Source organism: Callithrix jacchus, chromosome 4 (genome assembly GCF_049354715.1).
Source record: "Callithrix jacchus isolate 240 chromosome 4, calJac240_pri, whole genome shotgun sequence".
Classification (NCBI taxonomy): Eukaryota; Metazoa; Chordata; class Mammalia; order Primates; family Cebidae; genus Callithrix; species Callithrix jacchus.
Window position 1 is genome coordinate 50,400,001 of NC_133505.1, and position 25,243 is coordinate 50,425,243.

The 25,243-nt window shown below is 45.2% G+C and overlaps 1 protein-coding gene and 1 long non-coding RNA gene across 3 annotated transcripts; one reads left to right on the plus strand and one right to left on the minus strand.

The window, feature by feature from the left end:
* The first annotated feature begins 30 nt into the window (after nt 1–30).
* LOC108591181 (uncharacterized) lies at nt 31–12,052 on the plus strand. Its single transcript, XR_001911006.4, has 3 exons — nt 31–262; nt 498–661; nt 9,531–12,052. It is a non-coding gene; the product is annotated as an uncharacterized LOC108591181 (long non-coding RNA).
* MED20 (mediator complex subunit 20) lies at nt 8,625–24,871 on the minus strand. Of its 2 annotated transcripts, XM_017971085.4 has the most exons (5): nt 24,757–24,871; nt 23,731–23,876; nt 19,940–20,094; nt 15,627–15,880; nt 8,625–10,561 (listed from the first exon to the last, which is right to left on the minus strand). In XM_017971085.4, the coding sequence occupies exons 2-5, from the start codon at nt 23,823–23,825 to the stop codon at nt 10,346–10,348; spliced, it is 720 nt and encodes a 239-aa protein (XP_017826574.4). In that variant the 5' UTR covers nt 23,826–23,876; nt 24,757–24,871; the 3' UTR covers nt 8,625–10,345. The 2 variants fall into 2 exon arrangements, with proteins under 2 accessions (XP_017826574.4, XP_017826573.3); XM_017971084.4 differs by lacking the exon at nt 23,731–23,876.
* Nucleotides 24,872–25,243: the final 372 nt, after the last annotated feature.

The following is a 25,243-nucleotide window of genomic DNA, read 5'->3' on the forward strand; positions in this document are numbered from 1 at the left end:
ATTGGCCCGCCCGCAGGAGCTCCGCCCCTCAGGCCCTGCATTGCGCCAACGGCGCAGCGCTGGGCCGCGACCCCGGCACCGGCACCCTGTCCGAGGGTTCGCGCCGCAGGCGCAAAGTTTAGGGTCAGCCACGAACGCGCGGCGGATTTGAGCCTGGCGTAAGAGGCGGCGGCGTAAGGAGGCGTTGTGAATGGCTGGTCGAAGTTTGGTTGAAGCACAACAGGGTAAATAAGAAGGTTTCCAGACAAAGAGACTCTTAAAGGTACAGACTCTATGTCTGGTCCCTCCTCCTTAAAGGGCCAGAGACGCTCCAGACCCATCTCCGCCCCCTTCTTCCTGGGGAACTGTAAAGGCATTTTACACGGGTTTCCCCGTACTCTTTTGGGTTCACCTTTAAAATACCTCTCCCCACCGCGAAGGACAAAGGCTTTCTCACTATCCTGTCCATATGTTTTGTTCTGTTAAAAGACGTTATTTCTGTGTTGTTCCTAAAGCAGCAGCCCGCAAACTGTGGGGTTTCCGAAGGCAGCGTTTGCAAAAGTTACTGTTGGCTCCCAGGCGGGCGAGCACGTGTCTGGCTTTTGCCACAGATGACCCAAGAGAGATTCAGCTGTTTTATGGAAATCCCCCCCAAGGAAGAGGATCGCTGCTGGAACTGAAGGTCAGCAGACTGTGGGGCTTGGGAAGTAAACCAGACTGAGTTGGTAGTGGTCCTAAGGACTTCTTTCTAGAGGGATGGGGATGGACACCATTGGGAAACAGAACAACAGCCCTTGCGGGATGGTTTCCGGGGGCGGGGCGGGGGCGGTGGAAATGGATGTCACCCAAAATAAGATCAACAGTTTCAACACCCAACACATAGCTAAGAAGACTTACATTTAATTATAAGAACAAGTGAAAGAAATGGACATTAGCTACAGTAGTGGCTCAAGTTTACACACCTGTAAATAGGAGAACTAGGTAAGCACAAAAAACACCACCACACACAATAGGAAGGGGGAAAACTACAATGCCTGGAGCCAAGCGCTGTGAAGGCAATTTATTAATAACTTGCACATTTAAAAGAGGTTTGACAGAAGAAGAGAAAGTGGAGTTGATTTATCATGAGGTTCAAGACCTCCGAGTTAGATTCAGAATTTAGCACTCCCTTTGTCGTCTATGAGTTAACATAATTCTTTTTAAGGAATTCTTACATTATAACTCTAATTATCTGTCTTATTCCCTTACTCAGCAATCCCCAATAAAAATTCTTGGAGAAGAAGGATTGTTACTTATTCAATGTTCCATAACAAGGTGCTTTTGCAGAGTGAAGAATTTGGGAGACAGTTAAAACTTCTAATGGAAGGGATGCTCCCAGAATAGCAATACAGGAGGAAAAGTTTCTCAGTGCTGCATGTATTACATCAGTGGTTCTCAAAAATGTGGCCCGGAAAACCCTAGGGATCTCTGAGACCCTTTGGGCTAGGGGGACGAAGTGGGGGTGCCTGAGATCAAAACTATTTTCATAATAATACTAAGACATTATCTGCATTGTCACTGTGATAACATTTGCACAATGACACAAAAGTAGCAATGAGTAAAATGCTGCCTTAGCACAAATCAAGGCAACTGCACCAAGCTGTACTAGAGGTCAAGGTATTCTTCACTGCCACAGTAAAAAATGCCTGTTTCAGGATGGGTACAGTGGCTCACACCTGTAATCCCAACACTTTGGGAGGCCGAGGTGGGTGGATCACTTGAGGTCAGGAGTTCAAAACCAGCTGGCCAACATGGTGAAACACTGTCTCTGCTAAAAATACAAAAATTAGCTGGGTGCAGTAGCACGCACCTGTAATCCCAGCTAGTCAGAGGCTGAGGCAGGAGAATCACTTGAACCAGGGAGGCAGAGGTTTCAGTGAGCGGAGATGACACCATTGCACTCTAGCCTGGGCAACAGAGCAAGATTCCATCTCAAAAAAAAAGACAAAAACACCTGTTTCACTTAAGAGGTTTTTGATGAAGACAAAATTATTTATTTTACTTAAGTATATGTGTTTATGTGACTAAATGTATGTATGTATGCATAAAGCACTTATAAATACATTTGCCTTGAGGAAAAGCACTTTTGCAATTTGAGTTTGGGGCTGTATTAACAGCTTTCTTCATGGAATACCATTTTTATTTGAAAGAACAATTAACAGACTGTGGTTGTTCACTGGATATTTGGCAGACATTTTCTTAAAAGTAAAGTTGAGCCTGGCCAGGTACGGTGGCTCATGCCTATAATCCCAGCACTTTGGAAGCTGAGGCAGGCCAATCACAAGGTCAAGAGATTGAGAGCATCCTGGCCAACATGGTGAAACACTGTCTCTACTAAAAATACAAAAATTAGTTGGGTGTGGTGGTGCGCACCTATACTCCCAGCTACTTGGGAGGCTAAGGCAGGAGAATTGCTTGAACCTGGGAGGCAGAGGTTGCAGTGAGCCAAGATTGCACCACTGCAATCCAGCCTGGCGACAGAGCGAGACACCATCTCAAAAAAAATAAACAAATTTTAAAAATTATGGTAAGCCTGATAGCATTGTCAGTTATGATAAAAATAAAGCTTTTTCTTTTTTTTTTGGGAGACAGAGTCTTACTCTGTCGCCCAGGCTGGAGTGTAGTGGTGTGATCTCAGCTCACTGCAACCTCTGCCTCCTGAGTTCAAGCAATTCTCCTGCCTCAGCCTCGTGAGTAGCTGGGATCACAGGTGCACGCCACCACACCCAGCTAATTTTTTGTATTTTTAGTAGAGATGGGGTGTCACTGTGTTGCCACTGACAACATCCCCACTATCTTCTATAATGCCAGACATTCAAGAGATTTATGAAAATAAAAAACAGTGCTACTCTTCTCACGAAATTTTGTTTGGAAAAATAATTACTTTTCATTAGAAAAAAAAATTTTTTTTTTTTTTTTGAGATGGAGTTTCGTTCTTGTTACCCAGGCTGGAGTGCAATGGCGCAATCTCGGCTCACTGCAACCTCCGCCTCCTGGGTTCAGGCAATTCTCCTCCCTCAGCCTTCTGAGTAGCTGGGATTACAGGCGCGCGCCACCATGCCCAGCTAATTTTTTGTATTTTTAGTAGAGACGGGGTTTCACCATGTTGACCAGGATGGTCTCGATCTCTTGACCTCGTGATCCACCCGCCTCAGTTTCCCAAAGTGCTGGGATTACAGGCGTGAGCCACCGCACCCGGCCCTGAAAATATTTTTTTTTGAGATGGAGTCTTGCTCTGTTGCCAGGCTGGAGTGCAATGGCACGGTCTTGGCTCACTGCAACCTCCGCCTCCCGGATTCAAGTAATTTTTCTGCCTCAGCCTCCCCAGTAGCCAGGATTACAGGCATGGCTAAACCATGCCTGGCTAAATTTTGTATTTTTAGTGGAGACAGGGTTTCACCATGTTGGCCAGGCAGGTCTCAAACTCCTGACCTCATGATCTATCTGCCTCGGTCTCCCAGGGTGCTGGGATTACAGGCATTAGCCACCGTGCCTGGCCCATTAAAATACTTTATCAGCCAGGCACATGGCTCATGCCTGTAATTCCAGCACTTTGGGAAGCCAAAGTGGGAAGATCACTTGAGTTCAGGAAGTTTCAGACCAAGCCTGGACTACATTGCAAGACCTCATCTCTACTAAAAATAAATTAGCCAGATATGGTGGTGTGCACATTTAAGTTCCAGCTGCTCAGGAGGATGAGGTGGGAGGATCATTTGAGCCTGGGAAATGGAGGCTGCAGTGAGCTATGATCATGCTACTGCACTGCAGCCTGGGCAACAGAGCAAGACCCCATCTCAAAAAATAAATAAATAATAAAAATATTTTGGGGGCAACAGAGCAAGACCCCATCTCAAAAAATAAATAAATAATAAAAATATTTTGTGCACAGTGGTTCACACCTGTAATCCCAGCACTTTGGGAGGCCATGGTGGGTGGATCACCTGAGGTCAGGAGTTTGAGACCAGCCTGGTCAACATGATGAATCCCTGTCTCTATTAAAAATACAAAAATTAGCTGGGCATGGTGGTGTGTGCCTGTAATCCCAGCTACTTGGGAGGCTGACACATGAGAATCACTTGAATCCGGGAGCCAGAGGTTGCAGTGAGCCGAGGTTGTACCACTGCACTCCAGCCTGGGCCATAGAGTGAGACTCCATCTCAAAAAAAAAAGTATTTATGTTAACATGTGATGGGTTTATTGTTGCCTTTAACCAAATTAATAAATATTTAGGCCAGGCATGGTGGCTCACACCTATAATCCCAATACTTTGAGAGGTTAAGCCCAGGAGTTTGAGACCAGCCTGGGAAACATAGTGAGACACTATACTAAAAAATAACAAAAAATAAAAAAAAAAAACACAAGAGCAGAGATGGCATCTTCTTGCCTACGAAACACTCATGTATTCACCTGAGCCTCTCAACAACTCTATGAAATATGGATAGCAGGCATCATTATTCCCACTGTACAGATGAGACTCAGAGACAACAGCTTGATTCAAGTTATGTGGCAAGTTAGGGCCAGTGCTATGGCTAGCATGCAGCCACGTGTCTCCTAAAGCAGCATTCTCTTCCCTTGAGCAGGCCACCCCAGAACACCTGTCATCTTCACATTCACAGCCTTGCCTTTCCTATGACGAAAGACTTCTACTCTTGAATTCTGGCTTCAGGACAATCTAGACTATATAAATGTGGTCCCTATATTCTCTTTTTAAAAGGCTCCAAAGAAAATTCAGTCGAATTCATATTAATCTTAAAAATTAGTCTGTGCTATCTGATGAGGCAGGCATATGTTGGGAAATGAAACAGAATGCAAGAGAATTAGGAAACTCTGCCCTAATCATTTCAATAATTTTTCAACTTGCTGATTTCATCACAGAGGCAAGGATCTATTTCTCTGCCTCATCAATCATGTTTTTCTGAAAAATGAAAATATGTATGCATTATGCCAAATTCCATTACAACAGAATACTTTTTAAATCCCATGGAGTGTGTCATAACAGAAGAGTAACTCTGAAGCCACAAAGGTAGCTATCAAGATTTCTTCATACATATTATTCCTGCCTATTTTCTTTCTTTTTTTTTTTTTTTGAGACGGAGTTTCGCTCGTTACCCAGGCTGGAGTGCAATGGCGCGATCTCGGCTCACTGCAACCTCTGCCTCCTGGGTTCAAGCAATTCTCCTGCCTCAGCTTCCCAAGTAGCTGGGATTACAGGTGCACACCACCATGCCCAGCTAATTTTTATATTTTTAGTAGAGACGGGGTTTCACCATGTTGACCAGGATGGTCTCGATCTCTTGACTTCATAATCCACCTGCCTCAGCCTCCCAAAGTGCTGGATTGCAGGCATGAGCCACCGTGCCTGGCCCTGTTCCTGCCTATTTTCAAAAGAAAAAGGGGAAACACAGGAAGATAGCACAAACTCAGTCCATCTTCCCAGAAACTGAAAGGCCCAGGATTGGCTACAAAATGAAGAAGGAAAATCCTCTGGCTCGACACCCAGATATAAGGTCCAGAAGACAGGGAAAGATCCTGCTCACAAAAGCTGGCTGGACCAGTCTCAAACCTGCTTAACTCTGTCTTCATACTGTTTCCATTTCAGGATTTGTTCTCCCTTTAGAGATTATTTTTGGGATCACAGATTTTTTTTTTTTTTTTTTGAGACAAACAAGAGTCTCACTCTCACTCGGGCTGGAGTACAGTGCCATGAACTCATCTCACTGCAACCTCTACCTCCGAGGTTCAAGCGATTCTCCTGCCACAGCCTCCCAAGTATCTGGGATTACAGGCATGCACCACCACACACCCGGCTAATTTTTAATTTTTGGTAGATGGGGTTTAACTATGTTAGTCAGGCTGCTGTCCAACTCCTGACCTCAGGTGATCTGCCTGCCTCAGTCTCCGAAAGTGCTGGGATTACAGGCGTGAGCGACCATGCCTGGCCAAGGTGTGAGTATTGAATGATGGTCAAGCTGGATGATTTTTAAAGAGTCCTTCTAACCAAAAAAACTGATTTGGGAATGCTCTACACAATCATAGAGACTCACCTTGGAGAGATCCCACCCCCAAGAAGTGAGTGCTCACAAGCCAAAGACACCTAATTATCAGGGGAGGCCCAAACTTGTAATGCAGTTGGTTTCAGCTATTCCACGTGCAATAGTAATTGGGGTCTGTGGCCTAAGACACCCAGGCAGTAACAGAAGTGGGGAGGGAGGGTGTGGCAAGGGAAAGGCAACGTTAGGAGTTAAAGGTCTAGGCTTGGAGATAACAAGGCCATATGTCAGTCCTGCCTGTCAATTTTTGACACCTGGAGCACATGCTTAGGTGGGGAACTTTTTTTTTTTTTTTTTTGGACACGAAGTTTTGTTCTTGTCCCCCAGGCTGCAGTACAGTAGTGTGATCTTGTCACTGCAACCTCCACCTCCCAGGTTCAAGCAATTCTCCTGCCTCAGCTTCCCAAGTAGCTGAGATTACAGGCGCCTGCTACCACACCCAGCTAATTTTTGTATTTGTAGTAGAAACAGGGTTTCACCACGTTGGCCAGGCTGGTCTCGAACTCCTGACCTCAGGTGATCTGCCCACCTCGGCCTCCCAAAGTGCTGGGATTACAGGCTTGAGCCACCGCACCTAGCCAGGTGGCGAACTTCTAACCATGACCCCTACCTTCCAGGATTTGGAGAGAAAAATTTCACTAACTGCCTTACCCTGAAGCCTCAGTACACACTGGGTTGGGGTAGATCTGGTGGAGGGGATGAGTGGTCGGTCCTTAGGTGCTTTCTTCAGTGAAGGAGGGATGCCAGCGCATGGTGGGGGAATTGTGACTACTTGGCCCTTAATATCTGAGGAAAGCCAGCAGGAGGCAGTGTGGGAACAGGGTACAGCGAATCCAGAAGAGACAACAGGAAAGCACAACCAGGGCAGGAAACATCAATGGATGTAGAAAATAGACTAGGCACAAAGTAGATTACAGTGCTTCCCAAGATCCAGCATTTGCCTTCCCCTTCCACAGGCTCTGAGGTTTGCATGTATCCCCTGTACTATAACTTAATAGATCACTTGAAAAGACTCTTCCAGGCTGGGCAACAGGATGAGACCTCCATCGCTATTGAAAAACAAACAAACTTAAAAAAACAAAAACCCATCCTAAGGAATAAAATGCTAGTTATACTTTTCTTTTAATACAAATTAGAATAAGACAGAAGTACTAGTATTAAAATGTTTCCACATTCCATCTAAAATCATCTGGCACCTCAGGGAGGTCCAGCGCTGTACTTTGGCACATGCTGGTAGCCAGGAGTCCTGAGCCTGAAGTTTGGTCTTGACTCCACCCTCATCTCTCTGCATGACTTCTCTGGGAGCTGCAGCCTCTCCAGTTTACACTGAGAGAGAACTAAATGAGCTCTAAAGTTGCCCTGACAGCTAACAGTCAAGGTTAGCATATTTCTATGTGGCTCTGGCAAAAGTACCCAAGATGACATTAGCAAGGCCCTAGAAGTTTTCCCAGTTTCTGCTCTTTTGGGGAAAAGGGCTAAAGCATCTGGAAACAGAGGAACGGGAGGTAGGATAGTCTAGAGTAGCAAGAAGAACATCAGATGTGAACCAAAAAATATGGCATCTCCATTTACTGGCTAAAATTTATTTATAAAATGGGGATGATCACACCCTTTCCCCCTTAATTTATATAAGTAACCCTCAACTTTCACTTTCAAAAATTATACACAAACATTTATATCCTAAAGTACTCCTGAAAGCGCCACTCAGAAATGCACCTAAGAACTGGATAACATACAGGTCCTTCCCACGAGTCATCAGTTTAGTTTTGGTAACTTTGCGAGTGGATCCGTATTTGTTAAATTACTTAAGAAATGTATTGCATTACCTGCCTCTTTTAGTGACACATTTCCTTTAATTGACACAAAGAACAGAAGTACCCAAGTAGGAGTTCTTAAAAAGTAGGTGTTGACTAGACTTAAAGCTGGTCGAATGTGTGCTTTAATGTAAAGGAAAAGAACAAAAGTGAAAAATGCTGAAATGTATGAGCCAAGACTGTGTCTAAAAGGCAAAGTGGGCTGGGGTGGCTCGCACCTGTAGTCCCGGGAGCACTTTGGGAGGCTGAGGCAGGTGGATCACCTGAGGTAAGGAGTTCAAGATGAGCCTAGGCAACATGACAAAACCCCATCACTACTACAATGCAAAAACTTAGCTGGGCATGGTGGCGAATGCCTGTGATCCCAGCTACTCAGGAGGCTGGGGCATGAGAATTGCTTCCACCCAGGAGGTGGAGGGTGCAGTGAGCTGAGATCACGCCACTGCACTCCAGCCCAGTCAACAAGAGTAAAACTCCATCTCAAAAATAATAAAATAAAATAAAGGCAAAGTGTAGTTAGGGATTTTGTAGTAGTTTTTTAGCTTTTAGAGAACAGAGCCCCTCCTTATGATGCACAAGTCTAGAGAGTCTGTTTTCCACAGTCAACTTCTGCAGATTTTCAGGAAATGCATTATGTTCAAAATCCTGCCTACATATTGTTTCATTCCATAAAAGCTGCAGCCTAAAGAAAAATACAAATAAACCCAGATCAGAGCAAATGTAAATCAAAAGGCCAAAAACATAAGATCTGTGCATTTTATTTTTATAAACAATATCTAAAACATACCTCGATATAAAAAAAAACGGAGAAACAAAATAACAAAAACGGGAAATGAGAATGAAAAATACAGATGACAGGTACTGTAATTATGAAATTGAATTGAGCTTCTTGTCAGCCAAAACTAGAAGAGAAACATGACTAGTACCTGACTTGTTGCAAAGGCTTTAGATCTGAGCACTTGAATCTGAAAACAGTTTCTCTTTAGATGCCTTCAAATAAGGGACAGTATCCTTGATGACAATATAGGACATACATTAACAATTCTCCTAAGACCATCTCTGCGTATATCAAGGTTAATCTGGATGAATATTTCTGCAGCAGGCATGGGGTAGGTAGGCAATATGGCCAAATGCATAGTTTGGAGGCTCAAATGAAACAGGAGAAAGAGCTCAGGCAACCATGAAGCATGGTGCAGGTATCAGGGTCAAGTGTTCTAACCCTAAGATCTGGGTAGATGAGAACTAGAAAGGCCTCAATACTTAGACTAAGGGTGTGGAATTAACTTCCTAGTGTGACTAATCCAGCTTAGCTCAAAGTGGCTCTGAGATCAGCCCATCTCCCAAGACAACTCATAAACAAGTGCCTTAGTTACAGGGGCTATTAACTACAAAATAACAGCCAAGAGCATTCCTGGGCTTGTCCATTGAGCTCCATGTAGCAGAAGCTATTAACTGGGTCCCGGCAACCATCTTCTCTTTCATCTTTTAGTCACAGAACCCCTGAGTTTTAACTCAGCACATGACTGCCCAGATAAGAGGCTCTATGTCCCAGCATCTCTTTCAGCAAAGTGTGGCCACAGTTATTTGAGCAATGTTCAGTCATATCGTTTTTCTTTTAAACTGCTCTTTTCTCTTTCTCTTTCCCCAGTGGAATGCAGATATGGAGCTGATCAGCCTGCTTTGACATTGTGGGTAAGGAACTATCCTGGGAGTGGCTGAATCAGAGAGAAGGAAACCAAGCTCCTGATAACCTTGTATAGTTAAATCTGCCCTAGACCATCTGATTACCTATTATTTGGTGAGAAAAAAACAAACTTCAGTCTCATAGCAGTTTGGCCTGTGGCTTAACATGTTTCACAACAGAAGAAAAAGATGTCAGGAGAGTTCAGAGGACTCAGGCAACACCTGAGGAAAGTCAATTCGCAAATCACTTCAGCAAACAAGTCAGAAAATGGTAACTATCAAACTAGTTGTGCCTTCCACTCCATCTCCAGGATAGAGGCCCAGCCATATCTTCTGAGTAAAGGAAGAGGCTTTTATAACAGCACAATCCAAACATAAAATGCAGCATGTTTACCATGGGCCTGAGACAAATCCTCAACAGCTGGGGATACAGCCAGTTTCCCCCACGAATACCAGGCAGGGACACCCCTGTCCTACCTTTCCTCTAAAGGAGGCAGGGTCGAAGCTTCTCCATTCTTCATAATTACCATTCTTGAGGACAAGCCAAATCCAGTAAGGCGTGGAGTAAAACAGCTGATGGGGAACTATGTGTGAGGGTCAGGGAATCGGTGTTCAGGATGGACTCCAGAGCCTCAGAACAAAAGCCACAGCTGAGAACCAAAGAGGGAGAGTAGACTCCATGTCTACCCTGGGTTTCTGGAGTCCAGGGACCTGAGAGTCAGCACCTGCTCCTCCATGGAGTACCCCTAGTGACAGAGCTCAGCTGGCAGCTGCTCATCACTAACGAATCCCAGCCACCGGCACCTGCTGCTGCTTGCGGATCTTGTTGAAGAGTTCCATGTACTGGACCATGGTATCAGCTGGGCCGTAGACCACATCATGTCTGTTCCCAAACACTGCAGGAGCCCCTGGTGTGTGGCTGCCTAGAAAACTCTGTAGGAACTCGAGCAGCAGACTCCAGCAGTCACTAGCTACCACACAGGGGCCATACTCCACCTGGGAACCAAAAGCACAGAGAATGAGAGTGAATGAAGGCTAAGGGAGAGTGAATGAAGGCTAAGACGAGGTCTGCTTCTTTTGCACCTCCTGCCTCCTGCCCCCCATCTTCCCCAACCCTGAGCTAAAGACACACACCTCCTAGCACAGTGTTGATCCACAGGAAACATTCGACCCAAACACTGGGACTCAGCACATAGCATCTTTAGGCATCTAACATTCTCATCCTGGGAGCTGTGCCAACCCACAACCCTCCCAAAGGACCCAGAAGCAGATCTGGCCCCCTTTTGATAATCTCACGACTGTGTTGTCCCTACTATGCTGGATAAAGATTCAAGGAGAGCTCAAGAAAATTCTAAGAGACAGAACAAAGAAAGAAGGAAAATGTATGTGGGGGTGGTAAGTAGAGAGTAGACATATATGCTCATGAGCTTTTTTCTGGTTTTTTTTTTTGAGATGGAGTCTCCCTCTGTCCACCCAGGCTGGTATAGAGTGGTGTGATCTCGGCTCACTGCAATCTCCGCCTCCTGGGTTCAAGCGATTCTCCCACCTCAACCTCCTGAGTAGCTGGGATTACAGGCGCACATCACCATGCCCAGCTAGTTTTTGTATTTTTAGTAGAGATAAGGTTTCACCTCAGGTGGGAATCTGAGGCCCACCTCGGCCTCCCAAAGTGCTGGGATTACAGGCGTGAGCCACTGCCCCAGCCAGCTCATGAGGTTTTTCTTTTTTTTTTTTTGGAGGTTTCAGTGGGACGGGAGAATCACAAGGAATCAGGTGTTCAGAGGAATGTATTGAGTAGAGGTGAGGAACTAGGATGTTGAAAAGTAAAAAGAGAGAAGGAGAGGAAGAAAGAGGAAGAAAAAGAGGGAGAGAGAACAGGAATATTGCTTCATTCTAAAAATGGGTATTAATAATGGCCGATCAATATTTTGTGTATTTAAAATGGAGAACTCTATATTTATTGAGTTTACTGTTCCGGATCTGAGTTGAAGTCCTGGATATCCTTATTAATTTTCTGTCTCATTGAGTCTAAATCTTGTTATGGGTCTTATGTATCTGGGTATTAAGATTTCTTATTGTTGCATTGATCCTTTTACCACTGTATCTTTGTTGCTTTGAAATCTATTTTATCAAATGTGAGAACTGCAACTCCTGCTTTTTGTTTATTTATTTATTTTTGCTCTCCATTTGGTTGGTAAATTTTTCTCCAACCCTTGTTTTGAGTCTTTATGTATCTTTGGATATACCGTTAGGTTTTGGCTGTATCTTTTGATTGGGGGATTTAGTCGATTTAAATTTAGGGTTACTGCCATTTGATGTTAACTGGCTATTTTATCCATTCGTTGATGTAAATTCTTCTTTATGTTGATGCTCATTACTTTTTGGTATATTTTTAGAAAGGCTCATACTGGTTGTTCCTTTCTATGTATAATGCTTCTTTCAGAAGTTCTTGTAAAGCAGGCCTGGTGGTAATAAAATCTCTGAGTACTTGCTTGTTCATAAAAGATTTTATTTTTCCTTCAATTGTGAAGCTTAGTTTGGCAGGATATGAGATTCTAGGCTGAAAGTTCTGTTCTTTAAGTATGTTGAATACTGGCCCCCACTCTGTTCTGGCCTGTAGGGTTTCCGCTGAGAGATCTGCTGTAAGCCTAATAGGCTTACCTTTATGGGTAACATGGCCTTTCTCTCTGGCTGCCCTTAGTATTTTCTCCTTCGTTTCAATCCTGGTGAATCTAACGATTATGTGCCTTGGGGTTGCTCTTCTTGAGGAATAACTTTGTGGTGTTCTCTTTATTACCTGGGGTTGAATAGTGTCCTGCTTTGCTAGATTGGGAAAATTTTCCTGGATAATATCCTGAAAAGTATTTTCCAGATTGGATTCATTCTCTCCATCACATTCAGGTACACCAATCAAACGTAGATTGGGTCTTTTCACATAGTCCCATATTTCTTGGAGACTTTGCTCATTCCTTTTCATCCTTTTTTCTCTATTCTTGTCTTGTCATTTTATTTCATTAAGTTGGTCTTCAACCTCTGATATCCTTTCTTCTGCTTGATCCATTCTGCTATTTAAACTTGTGCATATTTCACTAAGTTCTCGTGTTGTATTTTTCAACTCCTTTAGTTCATTTATATTCCTCTCTATTATTGTCTATTCTTTTCAGCATTTCGTCAAACCTTTTTTCAAAGTTCTTAGTTTCTTTACATTGGGTTAGAACAAGTTCTTTTAATTCCCAGAAGTTTCTTATCATCCACCTTCTGAAGCCTACTTCAAATAATGGAACACAGTCCTTTTCCATCACGGCTTGTTCTGTTGCTGATGAGGAACTGCAATCCCCTGTAAAGGGAGAGGGGTTCTGATTTTGGGTATGCTCGGCCTTCTTAGGCTGGTTTTTTTCCTTTATTATAAATTTATCCATCTGTCGTCTTGACAATTACCGCCTTTCTAATTAGGTTTCTGAGTTGACGTCCAATTTATTGATTCCCAGTGCTGGGATTCAAGCAACCCACTGTGCCGGCCAAAATAGCAACAATAAGACTGATGGTGCTCTTCTGCCCGGGAATCTCTGGTCTGGCTTCCTTCTTGAGTCTGCAACAAGCGGCTCTGCCTTCCTGGAGCTCCAAACACTGGTCAGTAAGGGAACCAGTACCGTTTACTCTGCATAAAGAGCCGCCGCGCCAAGGCGCCGGCAAAACCGCTGCGCCAGCCACAAGAGTCGTGCTGGCAACCTGTAGGGCTCCTCCACAAGAAATCTGCTGGTCCGTGAGCGACGAAAATTCATCTGAAAGTGTGGCGTCCTCTCGTTCTCTGAGCTTTCACTGGGAACTACAATCCTGAGCTCTTAGTGATCAGCCATCTTGGATCGAGGTTTGTCAAGACCGAATTTTACTCCCAAGGTAGAACGAACCTGGGCTCTGACCCTAAGAAAGAATTTCCCAAATAGTGTGGCATGGGCCAAAAAATATATATCTTAGGCCTTCTCCTTCTGCTCTCTGAATTTTTTATTGGAGAGATGGCAGGACAAAATTCCTGGCAACCCTAGGAAGAAATAAGTAAAACAGGTGGAATGTGTTTCTACTATAAGGTTGGCAATATGGAGGAAAAACAGTGGGTCCTCAGTGGGTCTCAGCGAATCAAAGTCTATTACAAGCCGAAAAGGTTAGGAAATCTTGGTCCTAGAGGTTGCTGAGTAGAAACTACCACTAATGCCCTTTTCTCCAGCTGAGATTCTTCCTAGACTTATCTATCCCCATGTCTCTACATTTTAAATCCCTACATAAATGTTGATCCTCCAGGAAGCATCACAACCAAAGTCAGCAGTGTTCTCACTGGCCTGAATTCCCAGAGCAAACTGCCTCTTTTATGGCATTTTCAGACTAACTTCAAAAATAGTTTGTGTGGGCTAGGCACGGTAGCTCACACCTGTAATCCTAGCACTTTGGGAGGCCGAGGCAGGTGGACTGCCTGAGCTCAGGAGTTCAAGACCAGCCTGGGCAATATGGAGGATAAACAGTGGGTCCTCAGTGGGTCTCAGCGAATCAAAGGGCAACATGGCAAAACCTCGTCTCTACGAAAATACAAAAAATTAGCCAGGCATGGCAGCATGCGCCTGTAATCCCAGCTACTCAGATGGCTGAGGCAGGAGAATTGCTAGATCCCGGGAGGTGGAGGTTACAGTGAGCCAAGATTGTGCCACTGCACTCCAGCTTGGATGACAGAATGAGACTACATCTCTTTTTTAAAAAAAAAAAAAAAAAAGTTTGTGTGTTTCAGCCTCATTCTTAATAAATAAATCACAAATTTTCAAAGGGTAGGCCCGGCAAGCTTACTTGTTTTCTTATCTGAGTGCTGGGCACATTAAAGCTTGTGAACTTTCCCTGGTCCCTAAGAAGCCACACTGCCACACTGCCACTCTCACTCCTCATCACTATGTATGTATATGTATTACACACATACTCATAAATGATCTCACACACAAACACCTCTTTCTGCCATGAAAGAAAGACAGCATGTCAAAAGGAAAAGCACATTTTTGCTTCCCAACTTTCGAGACCTAGCTTAAAGTATACTAAGGAGAGGTATATGGGCATATGTGATTTAGGGCCCACCTCCAGAAGATTGCTCCAAGAGTTGTCCTGGTCTGCTCCAGTACTTCTTGTCATGACTCACTTGCCTTCCTTGACTGTCGTTTCCCTTCTCCAGCAAGCCATCCCTTCCTTATTAAGCTTTCCCCTTGCTTTGAACCCAGCTTCCCGCTTCCCGCTTCCCACTTCCCATCTTGTGTTAGAGAGTCTCTGAATAATCAAAGAAATTATAAACGATTCACAGAGAAGCAGCACAGATGCCTTGGAGTTAGAGATCAGGTAAATATCTGTCTAAATTGAGAAGGACTGACGGCCAGGTGTGGTGGCTCACAACTATAATCCCAGCACTTTAGGGGGCTGAGGTGGGAGGATCACTTGAGCCCAAGAGTTTGAGACCAGCATGGGCAACATAGTAAGTCCTCATTTCTACTAAAAAAAACTTTTTTTTTTTTGACACGGAGTCTCACTCTTGTCGCCCAGGCTGGAGTGCAGTGGCACGATCTCAGCTCACCGCAACCTCCACCTCCCAGGTTCAAGTGATTCTCCTGCCTCAGCCTCCCATGTAGCTGGGACTACAGGCACGTGCCACCACGCCCAGCCAATTTTTTTTTGTATTTTTAGTAGAGAGCGGGTTCTTCCATGTTGGTCAGGTTGGTCTCCAACTCTTGACCTCAGTTGATCCACCAGCCTCAGCTTAAGTGCTGGGATTACAGGCGTGAGCCACCACACCCAGCCTGAAAAAAAATTTTTTTAATTAGGTGGGTGTAGTCCCAGCTGCTTAGGAGGCTGAGGTGGGAGGATCACTTGACCCCTGGAAATCAAGGCTGGAGTGTGCCAAGACTGCACCACTGCATTCCAGCCTGGGTGAAAGAGCAAGACTCTGTCTCAAACAAAATAAAGGACTGGAAAATCTTCAGAGCCCTTTACCAAACAGCCCCCTTAGCATATCCTGCTCCTATTTTCACCAAGGTCTTACCTCCACAGAGATGCCCCGGGCACTGGGCCCCATTGTGACCGTGCCCACCTTCACCAGGAAGTCACAGTACTGGTACCGGGTGCCCCGGGTCTCAATCTTGCTGGCCTTAGCACTCTGGAAAAAGCCCTTCAGCTTCACCATAAGCACATCAAAGTTGGTGTCAGCAATAAGACAAGGGCCATTCTCAAAGAGGGCAAAACAGCTCAATGGGTACTCTGAGTTGTGCATCACATACATCAGCTTCCCGGTCTGACCTGCAAGGGACAGAGATCCTGCTCATCATCAAGACTTTCACTGGCAAACCCCAGAGTAAAGCAAATGAATCCCCCCGGAATGAGGCCAGATAGCAATCTGGCACTACCTAGGCAGTCGTGGTGGGGCATGAGCGGAATCCTCTCACTGCAGCCTTTTCTAGAAAGGTAAGGACAGAAATAGCAGGAGAGGCAGCATGTGGTAAAATCCACCGTGCTCTACCGAAAACAGTGAGGGGCACACAGGGACCTTTAATAGTTTTGATGATGGTTTAATTCTTTTTTTTTTTTTTTTTTTTTTTTTTTGTTGAGACGGAGTTTTGCTCTTGTTACCCAGGCTGGAGTGCAATGGCGCGATCTTGGCTCACCGCAACCTCCACCTTTTGTGTTCAGGCAATTCTCCTGCCTCAGCCTCCCGAGTAGCTGGGATTACAGGTACGCGCCACCATGCCCAGCTAATTTTTGTATTTTTAGTAGAGACAGAGTTTCACCATGTTGACCAGGATGGTCTCGATCTCTTGACCTCGTGATCCACCCACCTTGGCCTCCCAAAGTGCTGGGATTACAGGCTTGAGCCACCGCACCTGGCGGTGGTTTAATTCTTGAGTGGTGGGCTCACAGATGGTCTATATGTAAAGTCTAATTCCAAGTCTACAAAGACTTTCCATATACTCTTTTGTATATTATCATACATTCAATAAGTAAAATGAAAGTAACAGCATTTGGGCAAGACAAAGGAAGCAACTGCTCCCTTCTTCTGTGCACTCCTCCTCACCTTGGGTTCCTCCCTCTTTGAGAGCTAGTAAATGGTCCTATGGAAGCAGTAAGGGGAAGGTAGACGGGAGCCAAGCTGTGATAGGTCTTGTCTACCATGATTTGAACTGGGATATGAAGAGAAGGTAGGATTCAGCCACAGGAAGGAAAGAAGACATTCTAGGCAGGGGGCAAGACAGTGGGAATGAAAAGGGTGTGGGGGTGGGGGAACAGAGGGCATGTGACTTCCCTATATAAGCTGCTGTTCATGAACACAGCAGGCTCTACACAGATCCTCCAGGCCACATCCCATCTCCTGACTGCTTGCTGACAGTTCCCACCTGTCACCTCCTTCTAAATCCAGTTCAAAACTTCTTGACTCTGAAGAAAAAAATCCATCCAAAGCTGATCTCATCATTCTGTTCTCATGTCTACTCACTGTAATTACATATTTTATTCATACCATATGAGTCTGCAAGTGTTACTGTCTTAGAAATATCTTAAAAGTCAACTAAGGGGAAGGGTTGTGTGTGTTTAATGAAAAAGGCACTTCTAGTATTAAAGACAATAACATTTTTCTTTTCTTCTTTTTTTTTCTTTGAGACAGTCTCACTCTGTCGTCAGGCTGGAGTGCAGTGGTGCAATATTGGCTCATTGTAACCTCCGTCCTCTAATCTTCTTCGGCACCTCTCAATAACCAAAGCCAACTAGTAGAGGGCCTGGAAAATACAGCTTGCAGGGGAAGTGAAAGAAATGGATCTAAGGGAAACAGGCACATGAGAGGCGTGGAAACAGTCACAGATAGGTTATAGGAGTTACCTACAGGTACACAATTAGTATGTCGCAAAGCCGTGACTCAGGACTCTGGCTCCCCAATCATAACCACTATGCTATGGAACTGTTCAAGATCAAGTTACTGCAGAGCCAAGACTAAGAGAAACAACTTCCCTAACTCATATCCAAAGAGTCTCTCTCATGGCCTGAGCCCAGGAGTTAGAGCTTGCAGTAAGCTGGGATCATGCCACTGTATAGCCAGGCAACGAAGTGAGTCTTTCACTCTAAAAAGAAAAAAAAAAAATCCTCTCTCCCTCCCAACCACCATCCCCCATCATCCACAGACCATCCCACCACCCAATACACTAAAGAGAACAATTAATTTATGCTATGTTAGTAAGGAGGCCAAGGCCAATGGTTAGGTATAGGTAAACAGAAACTTCTAGAAACTCTTAAAGCTCTAAAACAATAAATAAAGACTTCTGGGCCCGAGACCTGTCTTTCTCAAACTTCAGAGTGCATGAGGATTGTCTGGATGTTTGTTAAATGTGGATTATGTGGCCTAAGCAGCAGTCAATCAGTAAACAGGGCCAGGAATCTGCAACTCTTAACATGTATTCCAGGTGATTTTGATGTGGTTAGTCAGTGATTAACCCTCTGAGAAACATTGCTTTTAGAGTTCAAATTGCACAAAACAGCACTCAAAGAGCACAAGGGCCAGGCATGGTGGCTCATGCCTCTCATCTCAGCACTTTGGGAGGCCGACGTGGGCACATCCCTTGAGCTCAGGAGTTTGAGACCAGCTACTTAAGAAACTGAGACAGTAGGATGGCTTATGGCTAGGATTTTGAGACTGTCATCTCAGCACGTTGGAAGGCCGATGCTGGGAGATCCCATGAGCTAAGGAGTTTGAGACCAGCTACTTGAGAAGCTAAGGCAGGAAGATGCCTTATGGCTAGGAGTTTGAGACCAACTTGGGCAGCATAGTAAGACACTCCCATGACCCCACCCAAAAGTTAAAAAACATCAGCCAGGCATGGTGGCACATGCCTGTAGTTTCAGCTACTCAGGAGGCTAAGGTGGGAGGATCACCTGACCCCAGGAGTTTGAGGCTGCAGTGAGCTCCAGCCTGGGCAACAGAGCAAGACTATCTTTTAAACACATACACACGCAAATACATACAAAGAAATTTTGGGGCTAACACCCTTTTCGGCATTAGCCCACCTGCACCCAGGTGAAGATAAAAAATATAAAGAGGCCAGGCGCAGTGGCTCAAGCCTGTAATCCCAGCACTTTGGGAGGCCGAGGCAGGTGGATCACGAGGTCAAGAGACTGAGACCATCCTGGTCAACATGGTGAAACCCCGTCTCCACTAAAAATACAAAAAATTAGCTGGGCATGGTGGTGCCCAAAATAAATAAATAAATAAAAATAATCAAGAAAGAAAGAAAAAAAGAAATTTTGGGATGTAATGGATATATTTAGTACCTTGGTTGTGGTGATGGTATCATAGGTGTATGCATATATCCAAACTCATTAAGATGTATGCATTAGATGTATACAATTGTTTGTATACCTTTTTTTTTTTTTTTTTTTTTTTTGAGACGGAGTTTCGCTCTTGTTATCCAGACTGGAGTGCAATGGCACGATCTCAGCTCACCGCAACCTCCGCCTCCTGGGTTCAGGCAATTCTCCTGCCTCAGCCTCCTGAGTAGCTGGGATTACAGGAATAAGCCACCATGCCCAGCTAATTTTTTGTATTTTTAGTAGAGATGGGGTTTCACCATGTTGACCAGGATGGTCTCGATCTCTTGACCTCGTGATACACCCGCCTTGGCCTCCCAGAGTGCTGGGATTACAGGCTTGAGCCACCGCGCCCGGCATCTTATTTGTATATTAACTATACCTCAATAAAGCTTTAGCCAGGAGTGGTAGAACATGCCTATAATCTCAGCACTTTGCGAAGCTAATGCCGGATAATCCCTTGAGGCCAGGAATTCAAAACCAGCCTGGTCAACATAGGGAGACCCTGTCTTTACAAAAAATTCTAAAAATTAGCCAGGCGTAGAGGATCATGCCTGTGGTCCCAGCTACTCAGGAGGCCAAGGTGGAAGGATCACTTGAGTCCAGGGGGTCAAAGCTGCAGTGAGCTGTGATCATGCCATGCACTCCAGTCTAGGTGATAGAATAAGACCCTATCTCAGATAAATAAATTACTTTAATAAAATAAAGCTTTTTAATAAAATGAAGCTTTAAAAAGCCCTAGTCTAAGAGATAAAGAGCCAAGAATTAATAAATTCAGAAACGCATCTCGCCACCTGTTCAAGAATACCACCCTTAGCAGAAAAGCAGAAAAACTTCAATGAACACAAATGTCTATTAACTCCAAGACTGGGGGGCCAAGGTGGCTCTGGCCAGTTGTCCTGGCGCTTGAGGAGGTGAGGCCATGAGTTCAAGGCCAATCTGAGCAACGTTACAAGCTCTTATTGATTAACAAGACTGGTTCCAGTCATCCTACAGACCCATGTCACTGACCTTGGCTGCCAAGGGTGGAGGCAGCAGTATGGTATGTCTCACAGTCCACACAAAATGTTCCTTGCTTCTCTGCCCCAAGCACTTCCAATTTCCGAGTGAGGAGCTCTACGGTTTGCTGGACACTCTTGCCCTCAGCCACAGGCATCTGGGACACACTGGAAAGGAGAGCACCAAATAATGAGTATCCAGAGACACACATGTGGTCACTGAGCCACTCACTCGCCACAGCATCACAGCTCATCAGGGCCAAAAGTTATCTTGGAAATTACCTACTCTGACTGTCTCACGACCCCTACAACTTTAATATTATTTTTAATTAAAAAAAATTTTGGCCAGGCACAGTGTCTCCCACCTCTAATCCCAGCACTTTGGGAGGCTGAGGCAGTGGATCACAAGGTCAGGAGTTCGAGACCAGGCTAGCCACATGACAAAACCCCGTCTCTACTAAAAATACAAAAATTAACTGGGCATGGTGGCAAGAGCCTGTAATCCCAGCTACTCGAGAGGCTGAGGCAGGAGAATCACTTGAACCCTGGAGTTGGAGGCTGCAGTGAGCTGAGATAGCACCACTGCACTCCAGCCTAGTGATAGTGAGACTGTCTCAAAAAAAACAGAAAAAGGGATTCTTTTTGCAACTCTTTCAGTTCTGACTATATCAAGGAGAAAGTCTCAGTTTGGGGTTAATATGTTTTTACCAACTCTGTGAACCTGAGCTGTTCTGCACAGTAGCCCAGAGCCACAGGTGGCTGGGGGCTAGTGTATTGGACATCGCTGTTAGAGCACTTTTCCATCATGACAGAAAGTTCTATTCAACAGCCCTAGGAACAAAGAAAAAAGCAGGCTTCAAGTTTATAATCTTTGGGAATGAGAGGCAACAGTATTTACAAGAATCAAAACAATGGAACAAAATCAAAAACATTATTCCCAAGATTTCCTCCTATGGTGAGTGAACCTCCTATGGTGGCTTCCCCTTTAGAGTGGTGGGCAACAACTGCCAACCAACAATGTGTCCTAGAGCCTTTAAAGGAGTTAACTCTCCAAATCCTCACAGCAGTCCTATGGAGGTGTGTTATTTATCAATTTGTTACAAATAAGGAAACTGCCGGGTGCGATGGCTCATGCCTATAATCCCAGCACTCTGGGAGGACAAGGCAGGCTGATCACTTGAGGTCAGGAGTTTGAGACCAGCCTGGCCAACATGGAGAAACCCTGTCTCCACCAAAAATACAAAACTTAGCCAGACATGATGGTGTGCACTTGTAGTCCCAGCTACACAGGAACCTGAGGCAGAAGAATCACTTAAACCCAGGAGGCGGAGGGTGCAGTGAGCCAAGATTCTACCACTGCACTCCAGCCTGGGCAACAGCAGCAAAATCATCTGGAAAAAAAGAAGAAACTGAGGTACAGTACAAAGAGGTTAAATAACTTGCACTAGGTCACACAGTTAATGGGTGGTACACCCAAGACTAAAAGCCCAGCAATCTGACTTCATGTCCAGGCAATTTTATTTATTTGTTTGTTTATTTATTTATTTATTTATTTTTGTGACAGAGTTTTGCTCTTGTTGCCCAAGCTGGAGTGCAATGGCGCAATCTCTCTCACTGCAACCTCCACCTCCCAAGTTCAAGCAATTCTCCTGTCTCAGCCTCACAAGCAGCTGGGATTACAGGCGAGCGCCACCACGCCCAGCTAATTTTTTGTATTTTTACTAGAGACAAGGTTTCATGATGTTGGCCAGGCTGGTCTTAGACTCCTGACCAAAGGTGATCTGCCTACCTCGGCCTCCCAAAGTGCTGGGATTACAGGTGTGAGCCACCACACCCAGCCAATGCCCATGCTCTTAACCACTCACTAGACTGCCTATATAGGGACATAGTGCCTGTTAAAGATTTTTAAGGAAAAGATCAATTCTTCAAAAAAAAAAAAAATTAATAAACAATAGTGCAGGCAGTACTCAGCTATACAAAAATCAAGAAAATAATTATAGATGACATTGCTTTATGATCAACTAAATGAATCTATTAAGGTAGAGTCCATCTGTTGCTAAAAATTGTCACTGCTTGCAGGCACGTTGGCTCATGCCTGTAATCCCAGCACTTTGGGAGGCTGAGATGGGTGAATCACAAGATCAGGTGTTTGAGACCAGCCTGGCCAACATGGTGAAACCTCATCTCTACTAAACATACAAGAAAATTAGCCAGATGTTGTAGTGCATGCCTGTAATCTCAGTACTTGAGGCTGAGGCAGGAGAATTGCTTGAACCCAGAGGGCAGAGGTTAAAAAGAGCCAAGATCGCACCCACTGCACTCCAGCTTGGGCAGCAAGAGCAAAACTCTGTCTTAAAAAAAAAATTGTCACTACTCTATCAGAAAAAGCACTGATAAACAATGCTGCTAATGTGCCTTATTTTGAAATATAAAAGAATCCCTAACGGATGCTACAAGGGACAGAAGTCCTAGGATTCTGAAAAAGTTGTTAAAGGTTACCACAGAGAGCCCTTTGTGGGTAACCCCCATATAGGCACCGAGGAATGAGAGCTAAGTAGAACCCTGGCACAGTTAGGGCTTGAGGAATATCTCACTTTATAGTGTTACCACTCAGCCATTTCCTTTTATATAATCCTTTATACAGTCATATATTAGTTTATAGAAATAGGGCTTGACAAATCCCTTTATATAATCTTCTCTATATAATCATATAATAGTTAATAGTATGAGTGCCTAAAGAATATTTCCCTACATGTATACCTATATCTTAGTTCATATCAGAGGAATGCGTAGAGTGGACACAGTACATAGTATGAATTAAGGAATAAGCAGCTTATAATCAGAGGAATGCCTAAGAGCAGACACTGTGCAGAGCATGATTTAAGGGAAAAACAGTTATGCCAGGACAAGAATCCATGGCCCAGGCGGCAGCGTTCAGTATCGTAAAGATACCCGCTGTATGGCAGGCTTGGGACGAGAGCCACTCCTCCTCATGAAGGAGTTGTAGGACCTTGCTCCCGTTCTTGTGGAAGGCTGCCCTCAGAACGGCAATCCACCTTGGTGACTGTGAACTTTATCAGCTCTTGCTACTGTGCTGCTTGAAAAGCATCTTCCCATAGGACCCATTGGAAGCTGCCAGAAGGTGGCGGTAACCCTGACAGCTCTGTCACTGCTATGTGACTTAAAGCATCCTCCTATAAATCTTCCTAGAAGGAGTTTGACCATAGATAGAAGTATTGCACACTGAGCACGGCCCACCTTCATACCTCGGTGACCTAATGGGGGTGGACCCCTTACTGCACACGGCCCTTGCCTTTGTGGGAACGGGCCCTTTGCTGTGCACTGTCCACCTCCTGGCCTAGGTGACCTCATGGGGGTGGACCCCATGTTTTATTGCTCACGACCCTATCTCTATCCTTAAAGATGATTTCACTCACTGGCCTGCCCCCTAACCTACACAATAAATACTCATGCTTCTGGACATTCGGGGCCTCGCCTGACTCTGCTTCTAGGTGGTGTGCCCCCCTCTCCACCCTGAGCCCAGCTGCGTTTTTGTTGTACTTCTGTGTCCTGTCTCTTTATTTCTCGGATCCTGCGCCTCAGCACAGCATAAGGCTCACCCCACGACCCTGTGGGGCCATCAGCCCTACATCAGGCTCCCAACGTGCCCTACATCCTTTCCCTGGAGCTGCCTTTTCCATTTGAGAGCAGGGGTGGCAGGGCACAATGGCTCATGTCTGTAATGCCAACACTTTGGGAGACCAAAGCAGGAGGCTCACTTCAGTTCAGAAATTCAAAACCCACTTGTGCAAAATAGCAAGACCCAATTTCTTTTTTTTTTTTTTTAAAGAAAGAGCAAAGGGTTCCAGGGTTCTACGCTGCATCCGTTCCATTTCCATCTTTCACGTATCTTGCTTCCATTAAGGAACACAGGAGGAGGAGGATGTCAACTGTGGGAAACAAGAGTGCAATCACTGAGAAACCCGCGAGAAACGGGGCTACCAGGAGAAGTATTTACCCCACACACGCTTTTATATGAGCTACAGCCACTGGCTTCAGATATCCTGGCCCCCGGGATTCTCCCACAGGAAAGATGCTCACACCTCCTGCGATAAGAAAAAAAAATGTCTGGGACCTAGTACCTTACAACTAATGCCTCCGCGAGCGTTGTACCTTTCCCTGCCACCTCATCTTCCAACTGAGACTTAAAACATATGAAAGATAAAAACTCCATTGAAACTAGACCAACCATGGAATTAAACATAGTGAGAAGCAGGTCCTAAAGAGTGCCTGGAACCACGATCTCCTTCTTATCAATAGCCTCTTTTTTCCTCTAGACCCAAGATCTTAAAATGGGCAAATTACAAACAGACACCAGCTGGTCTAACTGCATTTGATGGCTGAGACAAGGGTAGGCGAAAATCTCAAAAAAAAAAAAAAAAAATACTGTCTCCTGATCGCTTTTAACCTACTCCCTCCAACCCTGTCTGCAGGTAGGTCCTAATCCAAAGTCCCTATTTCCAACCTTGAGGTCCAAGTGCAGACAGTACTATGGCCTCACGGGAAGGAAGATGTACCCATAAGGGAAGAAGGTACATAACCATTGATAGGTCCCTGGTATAAAACCTTTGCTCTGCCGCCTTCCAAGAGGTAAGAGCGCATCTCCGAGGAAAAAGGCCCAGGGAACCCGCGGCCCGCACGGTATCCTCTTATCCAGATAACCCGAGGACATTTCGCTCAGCTCCCAGAGGACGGCGGGCCATGGTCAAGGACCTCTTCCCGGCCCTTCACAACTCCAAATCCCGCCCCACAAAACCCCTGCAGTCCTACCAAGTCACTCCCATGGTGTCGGGACAGGAAGGTGGCAGGATCACACAGTAGAAATGCGTCGTTCCCAGTCCGCCCACAGGAACTGCTTCAGTTCCCCAACACAGGCTTCGGTCGCAGAAGGGATTCCGGAAATACGTAAAAACAGAGCGCCGGGTCCACGCCTTCCCCAAGGAATGGGGCGTGTCTTGGCACCCGTCGGTGACGCCTCCAGTGACATAATCAGTGGATTCCCGCTCTCATGTTTCTAGCTCCGGAAATTCCCGGTTGGCTGAGCACTCTAGGCTTAGATCCATGAAGCTAGAAGAACGAGACTTAGACTGCACTATTGAGAGACGCCAACGTTAAAGGAAGTAAATGTATTTGGGAGTCCAGCTCCGGAACCCAGGAGCTCTTTTAGTGGGAGGGGCGGTGCTGATAGCGCTTCTGGCCTCCGATAGCTAGAGGGCGCTGTGATCGCAGCGTGGCCTCTTGGGAGGTGGGAGTTCAC

Coding starts and splice junctions, on each gene's coding strand:
- MED20 (XM_017971085.4), bottom strand. CDS start 23,825: ATGGAAATGGAACGGATGCAGCGTAGAACCCTGGAACCCTTTGCTCTT. Junction 20,095..23,730: donor GGTCTTGCTATTTTGCACAA/GTGGGTTTTGAA, acceptor TCTCCTTTCCAG/TGTGTCCCAGATGCCTGTGG. Junction 15,881..19,939: donor CTCCACCCTTGGCAGCCAAG/GTCAGTGACATG, acceptor TGTCCCTTGCAG/GTCAGACCGGGAAGCTGATG.